Raw genomic sequence first — 25,417 nt, 5'->3', positions numbered from 1 at the left:
AGAAAGCCTCGCCCAGGCCGAGAGGCGGAGCGGAGGGCGAGGGGAAGGGAAAGGGCCCGGCGGCGAGCTCTTCTGCGCGGGAAGCACCGACTGACTCCCAGTAAGATCGCGATGCTATGCAATCCGACCGATTCTCGGATACAAACCCTCGTGAGCTCAGTGGCACTTGCTTAAAGTAGACATTACTAGAGGCGCAGCTTTAAAAGCAATTGGCAGTAAATCACTTGAGAGTAAATATAGGCACAGATCGGGTTGCTAACTCTTAGAAATCATTCCCTTTGAATAAATCGTCTCCTGTTTCTGAGCGAAGGCGACGTATGCTCGGGGTGCAAAGCCTACACGCAGCTTTTCTCTCAACTGACTCTAAGACCAAGTTCCGCCTCTTCCTTTTACTCAGCTGCTCGCCCTTGCCACTAACTCCTCCCTTAACTCCGAGGCGGATACACCGCGGAGGAGTTCTTCTTCCCACGCACCAGCTCGAGGAAAGTGGCCAACTTCAGCCGAGGGAGAGCGCGCAGGGTGCCTTGCCAGGTAAGACCCCCGTGTCTGTTTGAGCAGAATTGAGCAGAGCTCTTTGTGGCATTCTTGGCCGTGGGAGCGCGTAGGGTTGCAGAGCCAAGCTTGGGATCGGACTCTGCTTCATTGCTCCTCGGAACAAGAGAAGAAAGATCCGGATTCCCAACGATCTCTAGGATTTATGGTGGAGAAAACTGATTGGCGATCAAGACGCCCAGAAACGAGGCGTGTCCTCTTCGCGCTGTCTTTTGCAGATGCTGCCGTTTCCTCGAAGTCAGGGATGGGGCGCCTCACCTGTGGCCCTTCAGGTGCTGGTCAAGGGGAGCTGGAGTCGAGCAGCGCCTGGAGGCAGCGCCTGCAGGTCTCTGGACCATAGTTTCCCACTGTGCAGTAGTTCTGATAGTTCATTCTCAGAACACCAAAACTCCAAACAAGTCAGCTAACAGAACTTTATATTTTGATGAAGCTTGATTTGTGCCTGGGCTCAGTCATCTTTGACTTACATCCCTCTGCCCTAAAACAACAAGTGAGAAGGCTACGTATTATTAATACTAGAAGGCTGCATCCAAACATTAGCTGGTTGGCTCAACTTAATGTGTGAATTCAGGCCTCCACCCCTTTTCTTGGACCTTGTTAGCCCTCCTGGGGTTGCCAGGTCAAAATACAGCAGTGACAGAAGAAACCACAACAAGCAGATTAATCCCCATTCATGTGAAGGGGGTCCAGGCAGTGCGCAGAGTCCTGTTTCCTCCCCCTGCCTATCCCCAGTGTCCACACGTTGAGTGTGGATGGCCATAGGCTTCTGCCTAGGGGTGTAGATGTCATTTCCACAGGAACTGAAACCCCAACTGCACAGGGTTCCAGCTTTCATAGAAACTGAAGGGATATGTGTGGACCTCTTCACATTTATCGTGTGTGAAGGGGGGTGCAGTAGTCCAGGGCTCCCTTGGCAGTGCCCTTCCACCCTTCCATCATCATGATTACTATTGGTATTTGCACACCAGCCCTCCCATTAGAGCCCAGGGCCATGAATAACATCATTAAAATACAATAATCTCAAAACCATGTGTCTGTTAATAATAGGATTCTAGTTTAACACAGCCCACAGGACTGCATTATGTATGAGGTTTTGCCACAGCTCTCCTTCCTTGGCTCTTTGTGCTTCCACTCCCCATTGTTTTCTTTGGTCCCTGCTTTTCAAGCACTCGGTCTCCTGTCCTGACCCATACAAGGCACTTCCTTCTCCCTGTGTACATCATAGGGTCCCTTCCGGTCTTTAGTTTTTGTGGAGTTTCTTCAGCCTTCTTAGCTCTATTAATGTTTCCATGGCCCTTTTCCTCAAGCAGCAAGGGGGCTGGAGAAAGATTGCCCTTACCTTTTGTGCAGTCCCACCCCCTGCTGTTGGTTTTTAGAAAGTAAGGGAGGGCATAATGTGGCTAAAATTAGGGCGCTGAAGCAGCCAGCACGATCACCTCCAGATGTATGGCTCCAGCTCCCTTCAACCTCGCCAGCATGGCCAGTGTCCAGGGATGCTGGGAATTGTGTGAGCTTATGTATTTCAGTAGGGTCCCTCTCCCTTTCCCCTCATGAAACCCAGGCCTCTTGGTCTCCTTCTTTGTATCCCAAGACTTCTTACCACACCACAGCTACCTTAAGCCTGAGGCTTTAATCACAACCAAACTGACCAGTTAGACATTGTTCTGCAAACTGCGTTGCTCTTTGAGCACCTGAATATTCTGTGCCGGTTGTAACAGCTTAGCCAGTTCATGTCAGAGGTGTGATGCTGTTCAAATTAATAATAGTCAATGGTGCTTAAGAAATAGATTCTTAAGAACTGTACTCATAGAACTGTAGAATTGGAAGGAACCACGAGGGTCATCTAGTCCAACCACTTGAAATACAGAAATCTTTTGCCCAATGTGGGGCTTGAACCCATGGCCCTGAGATTAAGACTGTCATGCTCATGGGCATCATGGACACTTTACAAAAGTGGAAAGTGACAAACACTGCCCATCAGTGAACGAATGAGCTCCAGAACAGGTTCTCTTATAGTTAAAGTTCTCTTAGTGTTAAATAATTTTATGTAAAATGTTTTTAAACTGCACTTCATCTTTGCAAATAGCAGTGCAGCCCCCGATGGACATGACTAAAGTAATCATGCCAGAATAAAATGCAATAATACAAAAAACAAAATAAATAAAACCAATTCTGAAACACTGAATGTAGGAGAACAGACATGTAAGATAATGCCTGAGCAATGGAACTCTGGGAAGGGCCTCTGTGGACATTCTTGGCCAGCCTGGGCAGATTGAAATAGGGAGAGCTATTTGGGTCTTAAGTCATTGAGGGTTTTAAGGTACAGACAACCACCTGGAACTGGGCTCTGAACTGAACAGGTAACCAGTACAGCATCTAGCTGTAAAATAAAAAAAATTCCTTCAGTAGCACCTTAAAGACCAACTAAGTTTTTATTTTGGTATGAGCTTTCGTGTGCATGCACACTTCTTCAGATACAGTGAAATAGGAGTCCCCAGGCACTTATGTAGAGAAGGGGTGGGGAGGGGGTGGGGATGGGGAGGGGAGGGGGGATCACTCAGAAGGGTGGTGGAAGTGGGTGATTGACTGACTGATAGCTGTTAATGACCGAAAACGACTGCAAATGGTTTTGCATGAAAAAGCAAGGGTTGAGATGGCTGAAGATCGCTTATCTGGTTTGAACAGAGATATCGGATTCTTATCTCATTATACATGATAAGCGATCTTCAGCCATCTCAACCCTTGCTTTTTCATGCAAAACCATTTGCAGTCGTTTTCGGTCATCAACAGCTATCAGTCAGTCAATCACCCACTTCCACCACCCTTCTGAGTGATCCCCCCTCCCCTCCCCATCCCCACCCCCTCCCCACCCCTTCTCTACATAAGTGCCTGGGGACTCCTATTTCACTGTATCTGAAGAAGTGTGCATGCACACGAAAGCTCATACCAAAATAAAAACTTAGTTGGTCTTTAAGGTGCTACTGAAGGAATTTTTTTTATTTTACTTCGACCCAGACCAACACGGCTACCTACCTGTAACCAGCATCTAGCTGTGGCAGTTTGCATTCTGCCTGTTACATTCTGCATTGGTTGTCACTTCTGGGATGTCTTCAAGGGCAGCCGTATGTAAACACTGTAAAGCAACTGGGGGAGGATGGATCACTGGAGCCAGGCTGTTCCTGTCCAGAAAATGCAATGCTGCTGCTAAAGGGTATGATCCTGGATCAAGAAGTCTCCTTAGCTGTGCACCTGTGTTTTCCATGCAAGGCCATCTGGAATGGATGGCACCCCCAGTTCCTGGCCAATGAGAAGCACCCCTGTGCTACTGTCTTTTCAGGATATCTCATAGCGGTTTCCCTCAACTTGGTAGTCTTTCAGATCCTTCAAGCATTAGGAGAAATGCTATATAAATCACAGGATATTGTTCTTAAAATGGTTTATTCAGCCATCACATTTCCCCCAGGAAAATTAAGGGTGCTGTGTTAATAATAATGTAATGTGTGACTCTGTCTCACACATCAGGTAATTGTGCTGTTTTTCAAAAGAAGGGTGTGGATTTCCCCCTTCCCCCAATTGCCCTCAGTGGATTTAACACAATCTTATCTGTTATAGAGACACCCTTTAAGTCATATAAAGTTCTTTTCTTAGCTGTATGTGCTGAATTGCCCTGTGATAGAAATCTGTCGACACACCCAGTAATCTGACCCACCAGAAGGAAGTATTGCTTTGTAATAGGGAGTGATTGGGTTAGATCTGGAGTCACTTGATTTTCCTTTTCTGGCAGGAATTTGGATCCCCTTAACTTTGAAATATTGTTACTGTTAAAATAGTTAAGTATTATTATACAGTAGCTAGCTTCCTGGCAAGCAGAAATTCAACAAGCAAAGATTTCCCTGTCTTGAAGAAATGCATATCTATAGCTGTTTAAAAAGTGCATGAGCCCTGCCAGAAAGGAATATGGAAAAGCAGTACAGAAATATTTAAATTAATAAGTTTAAAAGTCCATCTGACCTGGATACTTACTTGGTGGGATGTGCCTGGGAGGAGAGGAGCGGGGGGGGGAGCAGGGGGAGGCCCAGTTACAGTGGTTCTAAGTAGGGGGAGGTATGGCGAGGGAGGAGGGGCAGTTAGTGACTGTGCTGTGTGCCAGCCCCTCCTCCAACCTGGAGAATTGTGCTTGTCATCTGAGCCAGCCCTCAGGGGTCAGCAACTGCTGCTGTTGAGTGCCAGCGCGGCCCAGAATAAAATCTCCCTCATCCATGATCTGATCTGGCCTGTATCCCTGAAACTGGGTGGGGGAACAGGGGGGAGTTGGCCTCACCCAGCTGTGCCCACCTTTCTGAGTGAATGGAGGCGGTTGGAGGATGGATGGCGGCTAACAGATTGAGGTTGAATCCTGACAAAACAGAAGTTTTTGGGGGGACAGGTAGTGGGCAGGTGTGGAGGACTTCCTGTTCCTGAATGGGGTAACTGTGGCTCTGAAGGACCAGGTACGCAGCCTGTGAGTCATTTTGGACTCACAACTGTCCATGGAGGTGCAGGTCAATTATGTGTCCAGGGCAGCTGTCTACCAGCTCCATCTGGTACGCAGGCTGAGACCCTACCTGCCCGCGGACTGTCTCGCCAGAGTGGTGCATGCTCTGGTTATCTCCCGCTTGGACTACTGTAATGCGCTCTACACATGAAGGTGACTCAGAAACGGCAATTAATCGAGAATGCGGTAGCTAGACTGGTGACTGGGAGTGGGTGCCGAGACCATATAACACCGGTCCAAAAAATCTTCATGGCTCCTAGTGCATTTCTGAGCACAATTCAAAGTGTTGGTGCTGATGTTTAAATCCTATTTACTCCTGCCTCCAATGCCCACCTTCTCTTCCTTTGTCTCTCTTGTGTTGATTTACAGATTGTAAATTCCTCAGTGCAGAGGTCTATCCTGCTATACTCTGTAAAGCATCATGCAGATTGAGGATGGTAGAAAAATAAGCAAATAAATGTTATGTAGCCTAAATCAAGTTAAGATTTAAAAGGGATAGGTACAAAAAATGGAAAAGGGGGGAAATCACCAGAGAGGAATTCAAACATATACCCAGCACACGTAGAGACAAAGTCAGAAAAGCTAAAGCACAGAAAGAACTCAGGCTCGCCAGAGAGGTTAAAAGCAACAAAAAGGGCTTTTATGGGTATATCCGTAGCAAAAGGAAGAACAAGGAAACAGTGGGGTCATTAGAGGAGAAGATGGTGAAATGCAAACAGGGGACAGAGAAAGGGCAGAACTCCTCAATGCCTTCTTTGCCTCAGTCTTCTCCCAAAAAGAAAACAATGCCAAACCTGAAGAATATGGAGCAGATGATTCAGCAGAGGAAACACAGCCCAGAACAAGTAAGGAGGTAGTACAAGAATACTTGGCTAGTTTAGATGTATTCAAGTCTCCAGGGCCAGATGAACTACATCCAAGTGTATTAAAAGAACTGGCAGAGGTGATTTCAGAACCACTGGCAGTAATCTTTGAAAATTCCTGGAGAACAGGCGAAGTTCCAGCAGACTGGAGGAGGGCAAATGTTGAGGAGGGCTGCCTTGAGATGCCTTCTAAAGGTCTGGTAAGAGGTCAAAGAGAACAATTACCAGACCTTTAGAAGGCATCTCAAGGCAGCCCTGTTTAGGGAAGCTTTTAATGTTTGATGGATTTCTGTATTTTAGAATTTCTGTTTTTTTGGAAGCCGCCCAGAGTGGCTGGGGGAACCCGGCCAGATGGGCGGGGTATAAATAATAAATTATTATTATTATTATAAAAGAGAGGACCCAAACAATTACTGCCCGGTCAGCCTGACATCAATACCAGGAAAGATTCTAGAGCAGATCATTAAGCAAACGGTCTGTGAGCACCTAGAAAGAAACTCTGTGATCACTAAAAGTCAGCATGGGTTTCTGAAAAATAAGTCATGTCAGACTAATCTGATCTCATTTTTTGACAGAATTACAAGCCTGGTAGATGAAGGGAACGCTGTGGATGTAGCCTATCTTGATTTCAGCAAGGCCTTTGACAAGGTGCCCCATGATATTCTTGTAAAGAAGTTGGTAAAATGCGGGCTAGACAATGCTACCATTCAGTGGATTTGTAATTGGCTGACTGACCGAACCCAAAGGGTGCTCATCAATGGCTCCTCCTCATCCTGGAGAGTAGTGACTTAGTGGGGTGCCACAGGGTTCTGTATTGGGCCCAGTCTTATTCAACATCTTTATCAATGACTTGGATGATGGGCTTGAGGGCATCCTGATCAAGTTTGCAGACGACACCAAATTGGGAGGGGTGGCTAATACCCCAGAGGACAGGATCACACTTCAAAATGACCTTAACAGATTAGACAATTGGGCCAAAGCAAACAAGATGAATTTTAACAAGGAGAAATGTAAGGTACTAGGTAAAAGGTAAATGGACCCCTGACCATTAGGTCCAGTCGTGACCGACTCTGGGGTTGCGCGCTCATCTCGCATTACTTGCCGAGGGAGCCGGCGTATAGCTTCCAGGTGGCCAGCATGACAAAGCCGCTTCTGGCAAACCAGAGCAGCACATGGAAACGCCGTTTACCTTCCCGCTGTAGCGGTTCCTATTTATCTACTTGCATTTTGACATGCTTTCGAACTGCTAAGTTGGCAGGAGCTGGGACCAAGCAACGGGAGCTCACCCCGTCACAGGGACTCGAACCGCCGACCTTCTGATCAGCCAGCCCCAGGCTCAGTGGTTTAACCACAGCGCCACCACACTTGGGCAAAAAAAATGAAAGGCACAAATACAGGATGGGTGACACCTGGCTTGAGAGCAGTACATGTGAAAAGGATCTAGGAGTCTTGGTAGACCACAAACTTGACATGAGTCTACAGTGTGATGCAGCAGCTTAAAAAGCCAATGCAATTCTGGGCTGCATCAATAGGAGTATAGCATCTAGATCTAGGGAAGTAATACTACCACTGTATTCTGCTCTGGTCAGACCTCACCTGGAGTACTGTGTCCAGTTCTGGGCACCACAGTTCAAGAAGGATACTGACAAGCTTGAATGTGTCCAGAAGAGGGCAACCAAAATGGTCAAAGGCCTGGAAACAATGCCTTATGAGGAACGACTTAGGTATGTTTAGCCTGGAGAAGAGAAGGTTAAGGGGTGATATGATAGCCATGTTCAAATATATGAAAGGATGTCATATGGAGGAGGGAGAAAGGTTGTTTTCTGCTGCTCCAGAAAAGCGGACACGGAGCAATGGATTCAAACTACAAGAAAGAAGATTCCACCTAAACATTAGGAAGAACTTCCTGACAGTAAGAGCTGTTCGGCAGTGGAATTTGCTGCCAAGGAGTGTGGTGGAGTCTCCTTCTTTGGAGGTCTTTAAGCAGAGGCTTGACAAGCATATGTCAAGAATGCTTTGATGGTGTTTCCTGCTTGGCCAGGGGTTTGGACTGGATGGCCCTTGTGGTCTCTTCCAACTCTATGATTCTATGATTCTAAGGGTAACAGTCGCTCAAGTACAAGTGTGTCCAGGAGTTTTCTCCTTTCTTTTCTCATACTCCATGAGAAAGGTTTCAGGAGCTTAGGCAAACCACAGTGTTCTGTGACATTCAAACTGGGAAACTCTGGTTTATTCTCTACTATAAACCTGCATATAATCCAGGATACTGAAAGCATCATATCTGAACTGGGCCTGCATCACTTCATCATTCGCCCCAGTGCTTAATTTCTGTATGCCGGGCTGTTGTGAAAGACATTAGATCAGGCATTCCCAAACTTTGGCCCTCCAGATGTTTTGGACTACAATTCCCATCATCCCTGACCACTGGTCCTGTTAGCTAGGGATCATGGGAGTTGTAGGCCAAAACATCTGGAGGGCCGCAGTTTGGGGATGCCTGCATTAGTTCCTATAAAGTTCACAGTGCCAATGGTCTTCCTCCATTTCTGTGACAAAATCCAAACGATTGCAGTCAACATTTAGGCATGTTAAATAAACCAATACAGCATAGCTGCCAAGTTTTCCCTTTTCTCGCGAGGAAGCCTATTCAGCATAAGGGAAAATCCCTTAAAAAAAGGGAGAACTTGGCAGCTATGCAATACAGACTTGCAGATCACGCTACAAAAGTTGTTAAACCACAAAATATTTTACAAGTCCTACTGTTCACATATATCAATGTTAGGCATTCCCCTCCCAGAAAGAAAAATATGTGAATAGGGGAAAACTTCCCCTCTTTTTTATCGGGAGGCAATTCCTCATAAGGAAGTAGCCATCTAAATTATTCAAACCCCATTGCAAATCAGGTTTATTATCCAAATTTACAGACTTTCAGCTGTTTGCAATGAGCAAATCAAACAAAAGCAATTGAAATAGCCCAACACAATGGATGCTTCAAGTGGTTCCCCCAAATTAAGCAACTTATACTGGCTTCTTAAGATTTGCTGTTATCCAACCCCCGAATAGAATAGAATCCCTCACAACAGACCTCCAGATATATGGCAGTACAGTACAGTATATAAATTCAACAAATAAAAATAAATAATCAAGGGCTTCATTAGTTGCACGAGGTGCTGAAGCTGGAACACATGAAATACCTGACCTGGCCAGGGGGTTGCTGAGTGACACATTTGGCTGCATGTTAGAAATACGGCTAAGCCCAAGAAGGTAAGAGAAGAGATCATTGCCCTTCACAAATAAGGAGCAGGATACAAGAAAATATTAAAGGTACTGAATGTTCCTAGAGTCTTTGGATGCTTCAAGTGAAGTGGGGAAACACATTGAAGCATCTGTTTTTGTTTGATTTGCTCATTGCAAACAGCAGAAAGTCTGTAAATTTTGATAATAAACCTAATTTGCAATGGGGGTTGAATGATTTCAGTTGCAACTGTAGTCCAAAGCACCCTAAGATTGCAACTCGCATTTCTCCCCCAATCCTCTCAAGCTCTCCCTTTACCTCCTAAGGTTGCCATCTTTCATCTGGCCCTGCACTTGTGCCTTTAAATGTATAACATAGAGGTACATTAAATATAATGTAACGTTTTATTGGGTATTCTGCCTACAGCACTCCTTAAAGTGTACTTCAAAATAACATGGGCAAGAGGACAATTCAGAGTATTTTAATTTTAGCACATAAACTGACTGAAGGAAGCCTTTCTGGCAAGCTCTCTTTGGGAAAGTGAATTTTCACAGGAAATCCAGCTACTTTGGTGAAATCTGCCTCGGGTCTAGGAAAGAAGGAAGGAGAGGGCCCAAACACATCCTTACATTCTCGCCCCACCTGTGCTCCGAAGACTGTACAAATACCACCTATGTGGTGTGAGTCACACCTTCCTGAGGTTGTTGTTGTTGTTGTTGTTATGCCTTCCATCCGACTCACACCTGAGCAGAATGGATGGGGCAGGAGGCAAGACCTTCAGTGGAGTCCTGGTTCAATGAAGCAGGAGACCTGCCAGAATGTCCAAGATCTACTGAAATTACAATAAAACCTGCAAGAATCTGACACTGAGCAGTTGGGTAAAGATCAGCTATAATTGCTTTGTTTAATTTTTTTAAAGACAAATTATTATTATTATTATTATTATTATTATTATTATTATTATTATTATTTAATGCAAATCCAAATCAAAAAACTATTAAACACTTATCCAGCATTCAACATTCAGACATATTACTTTATGTAACCTCTCCTCTGAGAATATTGAGCAGATGGTACGTGATCTTGATTTTGGTCATTAACCTAGTAAAAGAAAGGGGCCCACGTTTCATGGAAGGTGTCTCTCTCCGTTAAGCCTGTCATTGTCCTGCTATGTCTGGTGAGGCGCTCAGGCAGTGCTGTAGCCCAGGTATTATTTTCACATCTGTTCAGGGGTTTTCAGTCTGGTTCTTCCATTGCTGAGCTAAATTGTTTGGTTTAATAAAATTAATAATATAATGGAACAAAACATGTATCTCCCATATTGGTCTCTACAGCCACAACAAGCTCTGTAACCTTCCAACAGTTTGACTTTACCCCCAAAGGTGCACTCTCTCCTCCATTGTCTCCCAAGACAGATGGATGCCAACTCTCCATGTACTTAATTGCCACAAACCTAGTGGGAGCCGGACCTAGCAGACTCCAGTTTGTGATAGTCTTGTAAAATTGTGGGTCTCAAATGCAGAAAAGCTTCAGAAATCTTGAACTATGTTATTTGAGAGTGTCAGGACATTAAAATATAATCAGAAGCAAAGCCAGAAGAGTTACATGTTTTATGCTACTGTGAGGATAAGAGCCCCCTCATTACATCCCCTTTCCTTCAGTATTCTATCCTTCCCGCCAAGAGTCTCTCCCCTCCTTTTCATCCCTTCACTCATTGTAAGGATGATTCTAAATTTTTGAAAGACTAGTCAGTTCATATCTAGGTTGCCTATCCAGAAAAGAAAAAGTGGCATGAGAGAGAGAATGTGTTTAATTTGCCTTTTTTTCTTAAGCCTTAAACAAATATGCTCATCATGTTTTCAACCCTATGTTTGATGTACATCGGGTGCAATAAATTGGAGATTACAAATGTAACTATAGCTAGGGAAATGATATAAGAGGACAGTTCCAAATTGTTCATCTGTTCCCGAGCCCTGTAAGAGATATTCATAGGATTACACTGTTATTCCATGTGCCAGACTCTTTGAGCCAACACAGCTTCTTTCTCAGCCACAGATCACTGTGGTGTGAGTGATGTTCGCTTAGACTCAGAGGGAATTGCAGAGGTTCTGCGCCCTTTAAGTGCAATGTTGAGGCATGTGGAAACTTGCATGCATATGGGGTTCTCCCTTTTTGTATGTTCAATGTCCCAAATAAACTACTGGTTTGAGAGTATGAATGTCTTGCATTAAAATAAACACCCAAGAAGCAGATATCTGAGAAGCTAATGTATACCTCTTGATTTGCAACAAATGAAGCTGCATGAAAAGCAAAGTACTTCTGCACACAATGCATAGTTGAGCTGTGGAATTCACTCCCCCAGGATAGGATGGCCATCAACTTGGGATGCCTTTAAAAGAAGATTAGAGAAATTAATGGAGCATAAGGCTACCAATGGCTACAAAACCGAAGGGTGATGTTCTGTGTCCAGTGTTAGAGGCAGTATACCTCTGAATAGCAGTTGCTTAGAATCGCAAGTGAGGAGACGGCTGCTCTTGCACTTGAGGCCACTTGTGGGCTTCTCATAAGCATCTGACCACCTTGAGAACAGGATGCTGGACTCGATGGGCCTTTGATTTTATCCAGCAGCACATTGACCTGTGTGCATCCTTTTTCTACTCTTAACATTAATTTTGTTGTTTTAGTTCACCTACCTGCTTTCAGGGCTGTATGGGGTGCAAGGGGAAGGGTTCTGCCTCTGGTGGGGGACATGTGGTGCTCCTTCTGGAGTCCCCATCCTGCACTCAGCTCTTACCTGTGGCTCCTAGAAGCTGTCAGCATGTGACAACGGGGAATAGCTTCAGCTGGCCAGCTAAACCAGGTGAGGGTAGCCAATGGGTCTCAAACCCTCAGTGGGAAGACCAGCTTTGGCGGATTGAGCAGACGAGACCAAGAGTGGATCTAACCATCAAGAAGGCAGTTTCTGCACATGCCATAGAGGGAAGTGAGTCGCAGGTGGGGCTCATCCACCTGAAAAGGTAGCCCATCTAAGAGAAGGAAAACTCTGATCCTAAACATTCACTGTCTTGTGGGATATCTTTGGGAGGAGGAAAGGCTAAGGAGTAAGCCCTCCTTTTGGCAACTCCTGCAGCCAACCTGGTGCCAACCCTATTGCTTTGCTTTCGTTTGGAGCACATCAGTGAGGCGGAGAGGGGGAATGTCACCTGGGCAGCCCAGGACCTCCACACACACTGCCCAGCCTTGCACCCGGGGGAGGTCACTTTGGTGCTGCTAACACAGCCATTTGACTTCTTCACCCCTGGAGGCACACTCTGTTGTCTTTCGAGACAGATGGGTGCCAACGTCCTTTTAATTGGTTTGAAGAATTAATTATACGTGAATATTAATGGAAATGAGAATTTATTTTTGTTTGTGCCATTAAACAGTAAGATATTATTTCATCATTTTTTCACTAGAACCAATGCAAACACCACAGCTTTCTTAAAATTGCTGTACCCTGAGTTTTACAGACCCTGATGGTAACAAAAGAACTGTAAGAAGTCTGTCACGGCTAAGGGAAAGAGATGTCCATCCGGATTGCATGGTGCTCTGCTTGCATCTTTGCCATGACCTTTTATACTTTGCCAAAGCCATCCCAAAATCAAGTGTGTTCCACGGAGAAGATGGAGAACACCACTATTGACATCAAAGCAGCCTTTTCCAAAGGCATCCGGGGGGAAGATCCAATCCATGCTTCATCTTGGGAAGCCTGTGTTGATGTCTGCTGCTTGGGTGCAGGTAAAAACGGTGCTCTTTAGGTGCATCTCCATTATAGGCTTAAATTGGTTTAATAGCCAGTCTTTTCCCCACTCTAGGAAACCCTGAGAACTATTGTCGTGTGTGTGTGAATTATAGAATTCTCAGCACTTACACCAAACTACAGTTCCCAGAATTGAGGGAGGGTGATTATGAGGATCCATGACAGCTATAGTTGGCATAAAATCGATGTAATTTTATCATATAGATGTGTCACTTGGCTGCACTTGAAATGAGCTGGGATGGACTGAGTTGGAGCTTGCAACCAATTTTGGGAGCTCAGATATAGCTAGTGCTTTCCTTCTAATCCCCTCTCCAAATGTGACTTCTCCCCACCCATCCTTCAGTCCCATTTTTCCAGCCACATGCAGCTGTAAGTCAAGAGCATCTATATCTCTGGAAATCATGAAATACAGAAAATTTAATTTTGAGTATATTCAATAAGTGGGACAAGGGTGGCGCTGTGGGTTAAACCACAGAGCCTAGGGCTTGCCAATCAGAATGTCGGCGGTTCGAATCCCCGCAGCGGGGTGAGCTCCTGTTGCTCAGTCCCAGCTCCTGCCAACCTAGCAGTTCGAAAGTGAGAAGGTAAATGGCGTTTCCATGTGCTGCTCTGGTTTGCCAGAAGCGGCTTTGTCATGCTGGCCACATGACCTGGAAGCTGTACGCCGGCTCCCTCGGCCAATAATGCGAGATGAGCGCACAACCCCAGAGTCAGTCACGACTGGACCTAATGGTCAGGGGTCCCTTATTCAATAAGAGGGCTTAGAGTTTTGCTTTGATCTGCCCCCTCTAATAGTTCTTCCATGATGCTTATCAGGCGGCACCCTGAACCTCCATGCCCTGGAGCTACTCCCCACCTCCTGGCCCTAATGTTTTACTCCTTTTCTGCCAGGCTTTGCCCCCTCAATCTCAGGTTTAAGACTCAGGAGACCTGACCACTCTGATCCTCATCTTGGCTGGTAGTCTCACCACCTAGCTTTTTGAAAGCAGCTATGTCTTGCACACATGGGCAGCAGATGCTCCCAGAGTTCATATTCATTCTGCTTTTAGAAAGCCAAGTGTCACAGCTGCTGACTAGGATGAATAATAGAATAATAGAATTGTGGAGTTGGGAGAGACCCAAGGGTCCTCTAGTCCAACCCCCTGCAATGCAGGAATCTCAAGCTCCGTCATCCAAGCTCTGTTTAAAAACCTCCCAGGAAGGAGGGTTCCACTGCCAAACAGCTCTTACTGTCAGAAAGGTTTTCCAAATGTTTAGTCAGAATCTCTTTTCTTGTTACTTGAGGCCATTGGTCCTCCCTTCCAGAGCAGGAGAAAACAGGCTTGCTCCCTCTTTCAAGTGAAAGCCCTTAAGATATTTAAAGATGGCTCTCATATATCCTCTCAGTCTCCTCTTTTCCAGGCTAAACATACCCATCTCCTTCAAGCACTCTTCACAAGGCTTAGTTTCCAGACCCTGGTTCTTCTTGTTCACCCTCCTCTGCACACCTTCAAGCTTGGCAGCATCATTAAATAAGTTGGAAGGTTAATGAACCAGTTCCTCTGAGTTTTTCCAGCCTCTCTGCCCAGAGGCAGATTTGGGGCAGCACCGAGCCAAGGGGGGCTCTGCAGGATCCTGCAACCATGACATAGTGCACAGAAGGGAAGGCGAGAGGTGGGTGGCACCAAATTTTGGGTTTGCACAGGGCTCCACTGAAATTTGAAAGGCCAGAGTCTGCCCTTTCTCTGCCTCAAGTTCAGGCACTGGGGAGGAGAATGAGAGTGGTACCCAGTGGTAGTCCTACTCAGAGTAGACCCATCAAAATTAATGGCTATGACAAATTAGTTTCATTATTTTCAGTGGGTCTACACTGAATTGAATTTGGCTGGATGCAACTCTGAATCTCCAACTAAACTGTGGCACTTCTGAAGCTTGACAAAGGTCTAGAATTCTTCTCATAGTGAGTGTGAAGTCATGACTGGGCTATACCACTTCAGAATGAGGGGAGCTCCACCATATGAAAAAAATAATTATCCTGCATATAGAAACTAGCCTATCAGGTAGAAAGCTTGGCTAATAATGCTGACTAGCTAACTAGCTAGTTACACACACACACACACACACACACACACACACACACACACACACACACACGAACATCAGCCCTGCAAGCCCCCACCTGCACTCTGGAATGGTACAGCCTAGTCACAGTTTTCCCACCCAAGTGGAAACTAAGCCAGCAAGGTGAAATATTGAGGATTATTCCACTCTAGATTGGGGTGTTCTTATCATAAATATATCAGATATAAAGTGTCTCCAATGTTACAGTATATTTAGGTTGTGTCTTTGTGTATGTGTTTTCCAGACAGCAAGAAGTGCAATTATGTGGTCTTTAATACCAGGAGCAAAGGAAATTACACAAATTGCTACCTGTTCTATTATCCCACTAATGAAACCTGCCCGGTGAGACATGTGTCAGGACTGGTGAGCTACCGAATGATAAAAGGTAAACAATGATTTTTTAAAAAGAAAAAGTGTTGATTGACAGTGGAAGATTTTCTTGCTTCACGTTGCTGTTTTATTATTGACTGTTTTATTCAAAGTGTTGGTGCTGACCTTTAAAGCCCTAAACGGCCTTGGCCCAGTATACCTGAAGGAGCATCTACACCCCCATCGTTCTGCCCAACACTGAGGTCCAGCTCCAAGGACCTTCTGGCAGTTGCCTCCCTGTGAGAAGTGAAGCTACAGGGAACCAGGCAGAGGGCCTTCTCGGTAGTGGCACCCGCCCTGTGGGACGCCCTCCCACCAGATGTCAAGGAGATTAAAAATTACACAATTTTTTGAAGACATCTGAAGGCAGCCCTGTATTGGGAGGTTTTAAATGTTTGACGTTTTAATTATGATTTTGGATATGCTGTAAGTTGCCCAGGGTGGCGGGGAAAACCCAGCCAGATGGGTGCGGTATAGATACCGGTAATGAAGTTGTGGTGGTAGTGGTGGTGGTGGTGGTGATGATGATAATAATAATAATAATAATAATTTATACCCCGCCCATCTGACTGGGTTTCTCCAGCTACTCTGGGCAGCTCCCAGCAGAACACTAAAAACAGAATAAAACTTCAAATATTAAAAACTTCTCTACACAAGGTTACCGTATGTTGATGTTATGATAGAATTTTGATTTTATTATGAATTGCAATTTGTTAAACTGTACCCCACTCTAGGATTATATTTAGCTGTGATTCTGTCAGAGATCCCTCCAAAACCTACAATTATATGATTCTAAGATCAAGCAAGTGTTGTGGTGGGTTCTTGCTTTAGCCAGACCATTCGCAGACAACACAGCTTCACCATACCAACAGGGATGTTCCACAGATTGTACAGTTTGTGCATTGTAGTGCTGTATTAGAGCATCTAAGCATACTTGATCCTAGGAAAGTTTACTCTTAAGTAACTTCCACCAAATTTAATAAGGCTTACTATCAAGCAAGTGTGCATAGGAATGTAGCCCTGCCAGGAGGCAAGTCACATTGAACTGAAGGCATGTCTAAACTATACATGTGAGCTAGTTTTGAACTTTTTGACAGTAATGGTTCCCTAGCAAGGGATTCTGGAAATTGTAGTTCTGTACAGGATTCTGAGGAGTTGTTGTTGTTGTTGTTGTTGTTGTTGTTGTTATTATTATTCCCAACATTCCTGCAGAATCTGCAATCTCTAGGGTTCTTTGTAAGCAGAATTGGAATGCGAGTCTCCTCTACTGGAGTGCAGGGTAGTGATTCTGAAATAAATTAAGGGCTCTTCACCCTTAATTTGTATTTGTGTGGGGACTTGCTTGTTGAGTCTAACAAATAATAATATACCTCCTTTCTTCTTTTTTAGATGCACAGGTTCCCATGCCAACTCCTACCTCAGTTCAGCTCTCCCACCCAACTGTGAATGGGAAGTCTGTGTCTGCACTGGCTGCTATGTTCAACCCTCACATCCCAGCAAGCCCTCTGCTTGGGTCAGGTCCTTTGCAAAAGCCCATTCCCCCAAAGAGTGTAGAAATATTGAACCACTTAGATGATAAACATGTGGATGAGATGGATGGAGACTCCCAGCACCCACAAAGCAGAAGAGCAAATGGTTCAAAGAGCTTGGGTTCTTCAACAATGCCTGAACTCAAGAGTTTGTTGTCCCCAAGTACTCCAAATACTATTGAGCCTGGTATTCCTACTGCACAGCCCCCAGTTAAGTCACCTACTATTACCAATGGCACCCAGGCTGGTACTATAGTTCCTCACGTGTCTCCTAGAAATGCAACAACCACTAGGTCTACTACAGCTTATTATAAGAATGCACCTTGGGCAACTACAAATCTAAGAAGTACCACCACTGTTCCCAACCCATCTTCCACTGCTGGATCTAGTGCTCGTAACCTCAGCCCACTGCTTATGAAGATTTCTTCTGCTTCTTTACATGATGTCCACCTTGGCAATGGGCAACAAGGCTTGAAAGGCGATATGCTTAATGGAGATCCAAGCAGGGAACATTTCCCTCCCTTTGGCGACAAAAGCATACTTACAGCTGCATTGCTTTTGGGGGTGATATTCTTTCTCTTAGTTACAGTGCTGGTAGGTAGAAAGATGCTTGAATCTCTTCAGAGAAGGCGTTACACTAAGATAGACTACTTGATCAATGGCATGTACGCCAACATGTGACAGAGGAAAAATGTGAAGATGTACATTAGTTGTAATTTTGGAAGCTTTATAGATGGATTGGATTTGTCACAACAGAGAACAAGTTATCTTTCCTACAAGGTCAAGTTTAAATGTTTCAGTTAGCTCACGAATGGAGTTCTCATGTGGTATCTTTGCTTGTTTGCAGTGTGTATCATGTGCATAGCTGTCAACTTCTGGATTGGAAAATAAGGGATCAGCAGCGGCGCGGCACTGGAAGTCGCTTCTGCGCATGTCCAGACATGTGCAGAAGTAACTTCCGGTGCCGGCTCTGCCCGATTTCCGGTGTCCAGACATGGGCAGAGCGGTGCTGGAAATCGCCTCTGCGCGTGTCCAGACATGTGCAGAAGCGACTTCTGGTGCCGGGCTGCCCATGTCCGCATGTTTGGGCAGCAGAAATTGCTTCTGCGCATGCCTGGGCATGTGCAGAGGCGATTTCCAGCAGCACTCGGCAAGTGAGCGAGCAGCCAGCCGGGAGCCGGGACATTTACGGGGTATTTTACAATCTGGGGTTGCAGCGGGAAACGGATTTAAATTTGGGTGTTTCCAGCCAAAAACGGGAGGGTTGACAGCTATGATCATGTGTTGGTTGCATATCAAATCTCCTGCTTTCTGCAACAAGAAGTCTGTGATAGTTTGGCATTCTATCCCATGTGCATAATAAGGGCAACATTTACATTCAGCCAGAGCAGTTTGTGCAGCAGCCAAACTGACCAGCCTAATGGGGACAGTGTCTTTCTCTGAATGGTTGTTGAGAATATGGCATGCAGGAAGAGACTAATCAGTCTGCCCAAAAATAGTGGTTATGTTAGACATTGCAGAAACAGAAGGCAGAACTGAGTTTAAATACTGTCTGTGTCTGACTGCATTTCCACACACAGTAAAAAATCAACACAAACACCTGTGTGATTGGAGACAAGATGCCACACAGCACACAAGATGCTTTCAGAGCAAACCGCTTTCCACTTTGCTTCTCACACAAAGTGCTAAGTCTAACATTTAGACCAGGCTTCAGTCAAAATGGGGCAGAGCAAAATGTTAAAAGAAACATGGGGCCTCTGCTAAGAATGGGGACTCCCTCCCTGCCATGTTCCTTGTGATCTCATTGCATTGTGCGGCAGGGCCAGTGCAACACACTGCACAGTCAGGTCAGTGGGGGAGAACTTGAAACGAGCATCCCATTCTAGCAGCATATAGCTCTGCCATGAGGGTTTTCTTTTCTTTTTTAAATATATTTATTGATTTTTGCAACAATACAACATAGAAAAACAGAACCAGGAAAACACAATACATACACAACATAACAAAATATCAACATTACAACAAAAACAAAAATATTTCCAATCAATCTTATATCACGTATCTTTGTTGACTTCCTCCATTCCCTCCCAACTACGTTTCTATATATCACTTCCTTAGTACTTTCCAAATCTTGATTCCAATCTTTTTAATAATTATCTAAACCTATTAATGCTCTTAATACCTTATCAATACAATAAATCTCTTATACCTATCTCAAAATATAATTCTATTCTAATTAAATCTTAAAAATTCAATACCATAATAACACTTAACTAAATCTTAATACACAATACACTTAACTAACACTCTTCTACAACCTCCTTTGCCATGAGGGTTTTCTTATGGGAAATATTATGTCATCATTTGCTGTAACAATTAATTTTGAAAAAATAAACCCAAGCACAATTTAGATGACATTTCCCCCCTTTAAAAACATTGTTTGGTCACTTGAAAACTATAGCCTACAGCTGCTTCAATGTATTTTGTAATTAGATTAAAACAAATAATATTTGGATTTTCTAAACAGTTTATTGATGTTTCTGTATGTTTTAAACATAATCATCTGCTCAAATTCTTGGTGCAGATACTTTCTCTGGACATTTAGATTCATTGTTCTGCAGTTCCTGATATCCTGCCTAAAGATGCTCTTCTGCTGTTTGAATTTATTGCTTCTTCTCTGTCTACCACTAGATCTACCACTTTTTCACAGCATATAGATAAGCATTAGCTAATGCTTGCAGGAACACCCCCCACCCCCATATTCTGCTACTGAATGTGTGTTTTCCCCCCACTTTAAATTTGCTTACAGATTTATTGAAGTGTGTGTGTGTGGGGGGGGTAAGTTAATGTTCTATGTGAACACCAGAGGGCAGCAAATAGGCTAACATGCAGGCTGCAATCCTAAACCCACCTTCCAAGGAGTAACCTACTAGGGCAGTGTGCTGTGGCACCCTAGGGTGCCTTGAATACTGGTCGGGTGCTGCGGGCAACACTGGCCTCTGTCCCTTTTTCCTTCCTCCTCCGATGCCCTCTCACTTGTCTGCCACCCAAAGACTTGTACAGTTGTTTGTTGCAGCAGCCCTGGCTACAAGCTCCCCGAGGGAATGGTGCCTCGGGCTCCTAACATGGCAAACAAATATATTCACTCTGCTGACACTGAGAGCTTAGAAAGATTAGCCATGTCCCTGTGGGCTTAAGAAGGAACAATTTAGTGTCCCACCATATATATATAGTCATACCTCGGGTTATAGATGCTTCAGGTTGCACGTTTTCGGGTTGCGCATCGCACCGAACCTGGAAGTACCGGAACGGGTTACTCCTGGGTTTTGGCGCTTGTGCATGCGCGGAACCACTAAATCATGCTTTGCGCATGCACAGAAGTGCTGAATCGTGAGCCGCGCATGTGCAGACACGGCGCTTCGGGTTGCGAATGTGCCTCCCACACGGATCATGTTTGCAACCCGAGCGTTCACTGTATATGGCATTTATATGTGGCTAAATTAGCTTACATAAAAATAACCCAGCAGAGAATAAAAGAATAAATAGACTCAGCAAAGATGATAATATAAAAAAGGGGAAAGCATAGGTCCATGTTTTCCATTTCTGACAGTGTCCAGTATGTCATCGGTCAACTGAATTCTGCTTAAATAAAAAATAGATTAAATTGCTGTGCTGTGTACAGGGCTTTGCCTATGTCAGGGTGTCAGCATCCATCTCCAGCAATGGCTAACGGGAGTCCAATGGTGGAAATGGAGAAATAGTTTCTAACAAAAGCTGAAGCAGGCAATAAAGTATTTGTTGCTCTCATCCCACTATCATCTCTGGAATTATGTGGAACTCTGGAAATTGCATTACCAGATTGATCAGAAGCAACAGTGAGACAAACTGGGTGGTATTGCTTTAGCATTCCACATTGCAATCTCTTAAAATTATAGTCTGTCTTCAGACCAAATTCTGTTTTTACTGCTGAATCCTTTATTGTACCAGGGTGCACACTGCCATGTTACAAGGTACAACTTTATTCAAAACTCAGGAGTTTCATCCACTGAAGAAGTTATGTGTTTCATTCCTGTTTTTTTACTACTGTGACCCTGCCAAATTCTAACGTGTCTGGATTTTGCAGGTGGAACTTTTCCACAATGAGCTGTGCCTGAAGAAGTTTACAGAAAACATTCAAAACATCGAAATACAGAGCATTAGAAATACAAATATACAAAATGCAACCAGGTCAGTAAACTAAAAAATGACAAAAACACACAACCAAAACGATTTTGTAAAGACATAATAAATTACAAAAACCCCACATTCTAGGCTTAAGTACATAAATACAAAGCAAAACAAGAGTTAGCTGACAATAAAGTTTCTAATACTGGTCTTGCTGCAGTCCAAGGAGCCTGCCTTAATTGGAGCTCAGAGGGGAGCGCAGATGACATAACAGCCTGCTCACACACACCTCCTCCAGAAAAGAGATCCAAATGTTTGTGATTATCCAATGTATATTGGGTTTGAACTCATCTTTTTAATATGAAGCATAAAATGAATATTCAAACAAGGATATATAATAAGGCAACACCGGCTGAATACTGAACAATGGAAAATGGGTAGTCAACTAAGTTTTACTCAAATAGACTTTGAGTAACTTTTTCTGTTAAATTGTGTATATGTTTGCGCGCGCACATGCAACCCCCCCCCCCAATAATTCGTATATATGTCCCACCATATATATATAGTCATACCTCGGGTTATAGATGCTTCAGGTTGCACGTTTTCGGGTTGCGCATCGCACCGAACCTGGAAGTACCGGAACGGGTTACTCCTGGGTTTTGGCGCTTGTGCATGCGCGGAACCACTAAATCATGCTTTGCGCATGCACAGAAGTGCTGAATCGTGAGCCGCGCATGTGCAGACACGGCGCTTCGGGTTGCGAATGTGCCTCCCACACGGATCATGTTTGCAACCCGAGCGTTCACTGTATATGGCATTTATATGTGGCTAAATTAGCTTACATAAAAATAACCCAGCAGAGAATAAAAGAATAAATAGACTCAGCAAAGATGATAATATAAAAAAGGGGAAAGCATAGGTCCATGTTTTCCATTTCTGACAGTGTCCAGTATGTCATCGGTCAACTGAATTCTGCTTAAATAAAAAATAGATTAAATTGCTGTGCTGTGTACAGGGCTTTGCCTATGTCAGGGTGTCAGCATCCATCTCCAGCAATGGCTAACGGGAGTCCAATGGTGGAAATGGAGAAATAGTTTCTAACAAAAGCTGAAGCAGGCAATAAAGTATTTGTTGCTCTCATCCCACTATCATCTCTGGAATTATGTGGAACTCTGGAAATTGCATTACCAGATTGATCAGAAGCAACAGTGAGACAAACTGGGTGGTATTGCTTTAGCATTCCACATTGCAATCTCTTAAAATTATAGTCTGTCTTCAGACCAAATTCTGTTTTTACTGCTGAATCCTTTATTGTACCAGGGTGCACACTGCCATGTTACAAGGTACAACTTTATTCAAAACTCAGGAGTTTCATCCACTGAAGAAGTTATGTGTTTCATTCCTGTTTTTTTACTACTGTGACCCTGCCAAATTCTAACGTGTCTGGATTTTGCAGGTGGAACTTTTCCACAATGAGCTGTGCCTGAAGAAGTTTACAGAAAACATTCAAAACATCGAAATACAGAGCATTAGAAATACAAATATACAAAATGCAACCAGGTCAGTAAACTAAAAAATGACAAAAACACACAACCAAAACGATTTTGTAAAGACATAATAAATTACAAAAACCCCACATTCTAGGCTTAAGTACATAAATACAAAGCAAAACAAGAGTTAGCTGACAATAAAGTTTCTAATACTGGTCTTGCTGCAGTCCAAGGAGCCTGCCTTAATTGGAGCTCAGAGGGGAGCGCAGATGACATAACAGCCTGCTCACACACACCTCCTCCAGAAAAGAGATCCAAATGTTTGTGATTATCCAATGTATATTGGGTTTGAACTCATCTTTTTAATATGAAGCATAAAATGAATATTCAAACAAGGATATATAATAAGGCAACACCGGCTGAATACTGAACAATGGAAAATGGGTAGTCAACTAAGTTTTACTCAAATAGACTTTGAGTAACTTTTTCTGTTAAATTGTGTATATGTTTGCGCGCGCACATGCAACCCCCCCCCCAATAATTCGTAGCTCATGGTCCTCATTTTATGTCTGCTGGGTGGAACAGTTGTTCAAAATAAAACCTTGCACCAATGGGGTGCAGCACTATACTGGTGGAGAAATTGCACTAGTATAGCAATATCCTTGTGTGGGTGAGAAGCAGCCACAGCACAGCCCTGACACAACCTGGATTTGCTAAGGCAGGAGACAAACTGAGTGGAGCGGAGAGTGGAGTTAGTGGACATCCCACGCAGGACCAGGTGATGCCACCCAATTACAAGGTAGCCTTACATTGCAAGTACAACAATAAGAAATTTCTCCAGATGTTTTAATAATTTTGAATAATTTAGCAACTGAAAAGTAGTTGCCTCCCCTAGGTACAACTTTCTAGCCAGGACTTTCCTTTTTCAAGCCTATTTCTTATAACATTTTCTAGCTCTTGGGATATGGGACCCAGGTGGCGCTGTGGGTTAAACCACTGAGCCTAGGGCTTGCTGATCAGAAGGTCAGCGGTTCGAATCCCCGCAACGTGGTGAGCTCCCGTTGCTTGGTCCCAGCTCCTGCCAACCTAGCAGTTCGAAAGCACGTCAAAGTGCAAGTAGATAAATAGGAACCGCTACAGCGGTCAGGGGTCCCTTTACCTTTACCTAGCTCTTGGGATGCCCTCCAGCCCTGTGATGTTATAATACAGCTGCAAGAGTGGCTTATGCAGAAGAGGAGGATGGCTAAAATGGGCAATCCAGTTATTTTGTTAAGTAAACAGCCCTTGCCAACCTTGTTAAGCAACCCCTTTTGAAATGCAAGCTAGTGGCGAGATGTAGCTACTGAAACTAAATACAGTGGTACCTCACTAGATGAATGCCCTGCTGGACGAATTTTTCGCTAGACGAGTGGGTTTTGCAATCGAAGGTTGCCTCGCAAGACGACGAGGTTTTCTATGACCGCCGCTTTGTCTTGCAAAGCATGGCCATAAAAACCTCCGATCACAAAACCTACAGGGTATTCCTCTAGCGAAAGGGGAACCAGCTGTAGCGTGGGAAGAAGGCAAAGGAAGATGAGCTGTCAGCGCCTGTCAGTTGATCTTCCTTGCCTTCTTCCGGTGCTGCAGCTGGTTCCCCTTTGTGTTCCGCTGGTCTCTGCCGGTTGCTGCGGGAAGCGCGGGAAGAAGGGGGGAAGAAGCGGAGGAACAGATTCGTTCCTCCGCTTCCCCCTCCCCTGCCGCCGCCTCGCACAGAGCTGGCATCGGACAGGGATTCTGAGAAGCGCAGCGCTTCTCAGAAGCCCCGTGCGATGCCGGCTGTGAGCCAGGTGGCAGGGGGGAGAAGCGGAGGAACGATCCTGCCTGTCAGGCGGGGGGGGGGGAGAAGTGAAGGAACGATCTGTTCCTCCGTTTCCCCCCTACACCTCACCCGCCAGAGCCGGCATTTGACGGGGCTTCCGAACCCCCGTCAGATGCCGGCTCTGTCGGGCAGGGGGGGCGGGGAAGAGGAACGAACGGAGAGAAAGCTGCCCTTTCTCTTCCTTCGTTCCTCTCCCCCCGCTGCCGACAGCAAGGACAGATCCTGGGGGTTCGGAGAAGCGCTGCGCAAGCGCTTCTCCGAACCCCAGGATTTGTCCTTGCTGTTGGCGGTGGGGGAAGAGGAACGAACGGAAAGGGCCACTTTCTCTCCGTTTGTTCCTCTCCCCCCCACCGCCGACAGCAAGGAGCTTTTCGCTTTCGCACCATCGCGCTTTGGCTCCGGGGGATGGAGCCGAAGGGCAGTGGTGCGGGGCCTTTTCGCCGCCTGCCTGGCTCAGGGAAGGCAGGCACGCAGGCAGCAACAGCTCCGGGGCTGTTGCTGCCTGCCTGCCTGCCTGCCTGCCTTCCCCAAGCAAGCGCCCTTCCCCGAGCTGAAGCACAGCAGGTGCTTGCTTGGGGAAGGCGGGAAGGCAGGCAGCAACAGCCTGGGGAAGCTCCGGGGCTGTTGCCGCCTGCCTGCCTGCCTTCCGCGAGCCAAGGAAGCAAGCGCCTCCACTGCCGCCAGTCCCCCAAAGCCCATAGGAACGCATTAATTAACTTTTAATGCATTCCTATGGGAAATGGTGCCTCGCAAGACGAATATTTCGTAGGTCAGATTGACCGTCGGAACGAATTAAATTCGTCTAGCGAGGTACTACTGTAGATAGGTAGCTGTGTTGGTCTGCCTAGTCCAGGGGTCCCCAGACTTACTGGGCTTCGGGCTGGAGGGCAGGGGAGTGCGCGCGCAGCGGGCCGGAGGGTGGGGGAG

General features: G+C 45.1%; 1 protein-coding gene across 5 annotated transcripts; it reads left to right on the top strand.

Annotated features, from left to right (window-relative positions):
* The first annotated feature begins 5 nt into the window (after positions 1-5).
* On the top strand, positions 6-19,507 carry MANSC1 (MANSC domain containing 1). Of its 5 annotated transcripts, XM_035102246.2 has the most exons (5): positions 6-100; positions 398-531; positions 12,637-12,958; positions 15,325-15,465; positions 16,839-19,507. In XM_035102246.2, the coding sequence occupies exons 3-5, from the start codon at positions 12,745-12,747 to the stop codon at positions 17,657-17,659; spliced, it is 1,176 nt and encodes a 391-aa protein (XP_034958137.1). In that variant the 5' UTR covers positions 6-100; positions 398-531; positions 12,637-12,744; the 3' UTR covers positions 17,660-19,507. The 5 variants fall into 5 exon arrangements, with proteins under 5 accessions (XP_034958137.1, XP_060131134.1, XP_060131133.1 ...); XM_060275151.1 differs by having other exon boundaries at positions 11-531; positions 12,691-12,958; XM_060275150.1 differs by having other exon boundaries at positions 11-531; positions 12,683-12,958.
* The last annotated feature ends 5,910 nt before the right edge of the window (positions 19,508-25,417 follow it).

Source organism: Zootoca vivipara, chromosome 5 (genome assembly GCF_963506605.1).
Source record: "Zootoca vivipara chromosome 5, rZooViv1.1, whole genome shotgun sequence".
In the NCBI taxonomy this organism is placed as follows: domain Eukaryota; kingdom Metazoa; phylum Chordata; class Lepidosauria; order Squamata; family Lacertidae; genus Zootoca; species Zootoca vivipara.
Note: the sequence above shows the minus strand (reverse complement) of the source record. Positions and strands in the feature narration are given on the sequence as shown.